The sequence below is a fragment of the Erigeron canadensis genome, chromosome 4 (genome assembly GCF_010389155.1).
Source record: "Erigeron canadensis isolate Cc75 chromosome 4, C_canadensis_v1, whole genome shotgun sequence".
NCBI classification, from domain to species: domain Eukaryota; kingdom Viridiplantae; phylum Streptophyta; class Magnoliopsida; order Asterales; family Asteraceae; genus Erigeron; species Erigeron canadensis.
In genome coordinates, this window is record NC_057764.1 from 29749001 (window position 1) to 29755347 (window position 6347).

The 6347-nt window shown below is 31.9% G+C and overlaps 1 protein-coding gene and 1 non-coding gene across 2 annotated transcripts; one reads left to right on the top strand and one right to left on the bottom strand.

The window, feature by feature from the left end:
* Window positions 1–1684: 1684 nt before the first annotated feature.
* On the top strand, window positions 1685–1757 carry TRNAR-UCU. Its single transcript has one exon. It is a non-coding gene; the product is annotated as a tRNA-Arg (tRNA).
* Window positions 1758–4148: 2391 nt separating this feature from the next.
* On the bottom strand, window positions 4149–5513 carry LOC122598273 (transcription factor TCP12-like). The gene has a single exon (XM_043770871.1). It carries the CDS (start codon window positions 5506–5508, stop codon window positions 4267–4269), a length of 1242 nt encoding a protein of 413 aa, XP_043626806.1. The 5' UTR covers window positions 5509–5513; the 3' UTR covers window positions 4149–4266.
* Between the last annotated feature and the right edge of the window lie 834 nt (window positions 5514–6347).

A 6347-nucleotide genomic window follows, 5' to 3' on the forward strand; every position in this document is an offset into this window, starting at 1 on the left:
TTTGGTCGCTACATTTAGTGATTTATAAGAGATTGGCGCTTTAAACAAAATTTTCGATTCTCATTCGATTAATTGCATGAATACGTTCATAAGTTAGTTACAGAATAAGTTAATTTATAAGTTAGTTACATTGATCAATGTTCGACATGAGTTACTATAGACTAACAAATGAAAGCCTAGCCCGCTAGCAAATAGCAACATCGTCCCATTTCGCCCAGTCTTGGCCGACTAACAGCTAGCGAGGTGAATTTTGCTTTTTTCAGCCAGAGGTCATACACTTTTTAAAGTCTCGTGTCTTCATAAAGGTTGAAGTACTAGAGGACTTTAATTTGCTAAAGCATTCCCTACATTAATTCTTTATCCTATATTCATGTTCATGATTTTACTACCCAAAAAGTATGGAATACTTTTTTAATTAAGTAATTAAGAACATGATGGAATAGTATGTATGATAATTAAAAGGACTTTCAACTTTCATGATTCTCATAGTTCAGTATAGTAGTATAGTACTATACTAGATTTTAGACCCGTGTCCAACACTGGACACGAGTTTACAATATTATCAAAATTAGATCTTCATACATTTAAGTCATAAAAACTTATAATTTTGACGATATAGTACAATATTAATTTATAATTAATCTTAAGGTAGTTATCTTAAAGGTATATGGTCGACATGATGGGGGACATTTATTTATATTTATATTAAAATCTATAGATATTTAGATAATAAAAAGTCAAAAAAAGTCAAAATTAAAAATTTTATAAAATCGAGTGATATGATTGGTTAATAAATTGTTAAAATAACTGTGCTTTAGTATAATAGAAGATATAAACTATAAAAATCACTGCTGTAAAAAGAAAGCTCATAATAAATGAATTTCATATATTGATGGGTAAACAAAATATTTATCATATGTAGGTAGGTCTATTCCGTGGATTTCGGGTGCTATGTGTGCTATAGCCTATAGTCTATATAGATAAAAAGGGAGTCCTTATGTGGGACTGTGGGAGTAGCTCAAAACCAAACATTAAACCAGCCCAAGTATATTTTGTACCTTATTGTTTCAGCCCAATTAAGTAACATTTTATTATGGATTTTATAGACTAAATAGTATTGAAGCACCGTTTTATGAATTCTTGGTGAATTTCAAAACACGTTTACTTCAAAGATTAGTTTTAATGAAATTTGATTAAGAAAAAAAAAAGAATTTGGATTTTCTTACTTTGTTTGTCTTGTTAAGTTAGCATGAGAAATCCCAAATTAATTCTTTTACATCAAATTTCATTGAAAATTTTGAAAACGAGCCTTTATTTTTCAAAAAGTGTAGATTGACGAATTGACAGAATCACAAAACATCATGATTCCGGATGCCTTAAAGATGCATATATTGTTCGGTCATGTATTGTGTAGATGTGACGATTAATGTACCAATTAACATATACTGTAATAATTAATAACCTTCACAAACAATTCACTTTATTCTGTTTTAAAAAAAAAACTCAATTCCTTGATTTCATATCTACCTAAAACAAAATCTAATAAACATTTATAATCCCTATCATGAATTTCATGAACATCCGACTTGAGTATGTTATTCAGATATTTTTAAATAATGATATTAAATTAACCTCATCATTGATTCAGGATATTAGACTTGTATATCTTTTACGTCACATCCAAGCGCCCGTGGCCTAATGGATAAGGCGTCTGACTTCTAATCAGGCGATTGTGGGTTCGAGTCCCACCGGGCGTGTTTTATATTTCCTTAGTTTTTTTAATTATTTTTTTCGTTGTATGCAGAGTATATATACCTGTATATGAATTTTATCTTCCTGATGGTTCTTTTTTAAGAATATAAAGCTTCTTATCTGGCTACACCACGGAACGGTTTCTCTACTACTTCTCATCACTGATCAATTTGTCCAAAACAAATGTAGTACAATTCATACACATGTCTTTAATTCCTTACAATTATGACGAAATAGGAAGACCTGTAACAACCAAACCCAATATAATTGCAATGGTGACAAAAGACATATATCAATTAGTACTTTAGCTAGATGATTTGCAAAAGTGGGAATCGTTGTAGCTATTCTGGAGTTGCCAGAAAGTTGTATAGATTTACAACATATAAAAGTTTACTCATTAAAGGAATTAAGGTGTTTATATACACAAATATGATTTCATTGCATCATTAGAAAGCTTCATATATTAATTAAAGAAAAATTTTAAAAACACTCTGGTCTTTGGTGGCCGGCTTTTAAAATATTTCCAACCAGTAATTAACCACACATATATAATTAACCATCTATATATGGAATTTCCAAAGTACACTTAACAAAAGTTCCCCTATACTGTATCTTTAACATATAGAGTCAAAGTAACGACGATGTACAGAACACACGTACTACCTTAGATCAAATTCAAAAGAAGGATGAAAAATTGAACCTCGTCTGAAAATTTCACATCAGCAAATGCCATGTACCACTCTCCGTATACGTGGCTGGCGTATATACCAATTTTGCCAAATTCATTAAACCCAAGCTAGGGTGATACGCCCGTATAAGTCATCAGTACTTTTAGTATTGCTTAATTTTATACGCTCTGTATATATAGCTCAATGCTCCCGTATATGTAGGTATATCCAAAAAAAAAATTTAATTTACACCACATAATTTTTGTTCAAGGCTAATCTATCTATAGTAAAATCCTTAGCTTATCGTATAAGAGGCATAAAATTTTATTTTCGACACTCCAATGAATAAATATAAATCCTTAAACTATCATTAAACTATGTATTTTTTTAATTTACAATGTTTAAGGTGTCATATGCATTCTTAAATGTTTTATCAAACCGCAACAATATGTTATGCCCTCGATGAGTATCATATAAAAATCATAGTACAAAAACGATTGAGCGATTTGATGATGTACATAATAATATACACACTGCCAGAAAACATATATATAGTCAACAGTAACATACCAACAGATCAATAATAAAAGTCAATTAAGAACAATAAACTCCCATCATGACTGTCCCAAAAAAGAGTCAGTGAACCTGAGGCTTAGTAAAGATATATATATATATATGTATGTATAGTAGGTTGTTCAATGGATCAATAACGCCAATTAATCAATATGAGTTTAATGATTGTCAGACAGTGATGAACTAGTTTCAAACTCCACATCAATGGGCTGTACATGCAGTTAGTTGGTGTATCTATCTATCTATCTTGCATCTATTCTATTGCTAGCTACCTAGGTTAATTATATTCTTATAATGCAGTCATGTTAAATTTTAAAAAACTTGAACATTTATCATATATAATTATAATAAAATATACAGATCAAATGTATATACATTCATTACTAATTAACAAGCAAAAACGGCACGGTCTCAAAGAAATCTTACTTGGAATTGATGAATTGAAGCAGGCCACATCTTTATGTTTTGCGACACGACTGTAAAAAATTGGTAACTTATATCATCAATCTCATACTGTGGAAGGTCCCTATATATACCGACTTCATTCATGGATTATATATCACCTCATTTGTTGGTAGATTGCTCAGACTTCATAAAAGATCGACTCAAGGTTTGGTTTGACGTTGTTATTCAAATTAACCTTCCTATGGATCATTTGGAAAGTTAAAAAAAAAAAAAAAAAAAGAAACAATTATATGCCGCATGCTTCAATTATTCTGAGGAACGTACGTACCCCAAATTGACTTCCAATTACATATCTAATAAAAGTAGTAGTACGAGTGCATCTAGATTCAATTGGCATGATTGGATCATAAACCTTCATCTTGTAATTTTTCTGTATCGTGTAGTCGCTACTGGCTAGTTTAATTTAATGGAAAGAAGCAGTTCAAAGAAAAATAAATCGAAGCAAGCGCATGCAGAATTGAGAAGAAGTATATGACCAAAGAAACGAAGGCTCATACTTTGCTACCTTTATCATTACTATATAATCAAAAATAGTATATATATATGCTTCAAAAAATTTCTTATTACAACATAACAAACAAATAAAGATTGAAAGTAGCCATTTTGTCTATTAAAATCAACAACAAAACAGCTTGAAAAAAAGTGAAACATACATATATATTTTGATGTTCCATTTATTCTTCTCACTCATAAATCGAATGCTTTAAACAAAAAATACTTAGCGCAATATTGAGAACCAACCATCAGTTGACTTACGTATCGGAATACATTATACCAAACGTTCCAGTGTAGAACCTTGTTTAATTAATTAATCTCTTTGGTCTCCAGTTTGGTAATGCACAACATTAGAGGGGGGAATAAGGACCGAGCTAAGGTTTTGGCCATGAATATCAGCGGTAGAGGGATGATCAAGATTTGAAAAGAGTCCATAGTTTTCGGCGAAATTCTCTGAATCCCAGCCTCCAAGAAATCCCAAAAAAGTGTTGCTAGTATTTAACCAACCAGCAGGTGGATTGGCAAAGTTCTTATAATTGTTGTAACCATTATATCCTGAAATATACGTTGAAGAACTCGCAGCAGAAGTTGAACCCAAATAATCTTCGGTTTTTTGAGCATTAATATTATCCAATTGTGTGTGATCAAAGTAGTGATGATGTGTATTGGAATACTCAAGGGGAGAAGTTGATGATTCTTCTATGTAGTGATTATTATTAGGGTTTGTAGGAAACCTTAATTGCAATTGATCAAAATCATCATCATTATTATTATTAGGGTTTTCTCCAAATATTTGTTTAAATTTTTCAAGGTTGTTGATCATCATTCTCCCTCTTGTTCTCTCCCTTGCTCTAGCTCTTGCTTTGTCCCTCGATTCCCTTGCCAAGATATCACTTTCTGATAGCTTTCTCGACGTCCCACTATCTTTGATCTCGTCTTGAACCACCTTTGGTTGCTTTCCTTTGTTGGAACCATCATTGAACTCGATCCCCGAATCATCTTCACAATCAGATAAAGGAGATTGATCACACTTCTCTAAATTCTCTCCACTTACGCTACGAGTAGTGTTTTGTGATTTGTTAACACTTTCCGTGACTTCTTCAATTGCTTTCTTGGACTTGCAAAAGAGCCATTCAATAGTTTTACTTGCTTTGTCAAACCCTAACATATCTTGAAGACCAAAAAACTTGCGAGCAATATGAAGGGACAACCTCATTCTTCGATCTCTGAGGCCTTGAGCCGTATGAATCTTGCTATGTCTGTCTTTCTTTCCGGCACTTCTTTTCTTCCTTACACGTTTTGTTTTAGAAGCAGGCGACGTTGGAGGATCATTTGTGGGGCTATTTGTCGTCCTTGTGTTCCACCGATCACTAGTAAGATGATGTTGGTGATTTTGTAGTATATCATCAAGGAAAGGGGAAGAAAATTGACCAAACAAGTTATTAGGTCCGTCTTCTTGATCATGATTTGAAGCAAGGTTTTCATGATTATTCGGTTCCTTGTTCGATGAGATCAACGTGGTCTCATTGTTGCTCGAATGATATACATAATCCATAACAAAGTTATATTGATAGAGAGCACTAGAAAGATAGCTAGGTATGTGTTCTTGTTGTTATTGTTTTTAATAGAATTGAAAGAAGGACTAAGGAGATGGATGCAAATATAATTGCAAGATAGTGATTGTGATGGAGGAAAGAAGACTTTCTTTGTAGGTATCCTTTTCTGATTTATAAATAAAGTTACTGTTAAAAAATATGATTGATTTAGTAAGGCAATGTAGTAATAGTTCATGTGCTTGATATTAATAATTGGTACGTAGAGATTAAAGAGGGCCATTAAGTTGATATATAGGTGTAAATGGAGATGTGGCCAACTCTAGGAGGAGGGAGAGGTAATTAATTGAGTTAAGAAAGAGTACAATTATTTATAGCCCCATTCAAAGATAATCAATTAGGCTTAGTTTTATTTATGAGAATGACAACTTATCATACTTCTTTGACTGCTTGAATGACCAAAAGAGAATCATACGAAAAATTTCACCTGTACATTATTATAGTTCTTTTATATATACATACGTACAAGTATGTTAATTAACGTACACCCTCTTTTCTCCCATGTGGTTCTTTCAAGTCCATATGTATAATTAAGTCGATTCATGACATGGTTTAAACTATTTATCTATTTTTTTCAGGCACATTTTAATTATTGCTTTTTGAGTTTTGTAAACTTACCTTTTAGAAACAATAAAAAGAAAGAAGGGAAAAAAACAATATTTTATATGGTAGCCGGGTTGGCAAATGATTATGTATAGAGTATCAAACATCAAAGTAATGCTTTTCAATAAAGTCGTATACTGGAGACAGAGGTGCAAGAAAAAACCGATTAACCGAACTG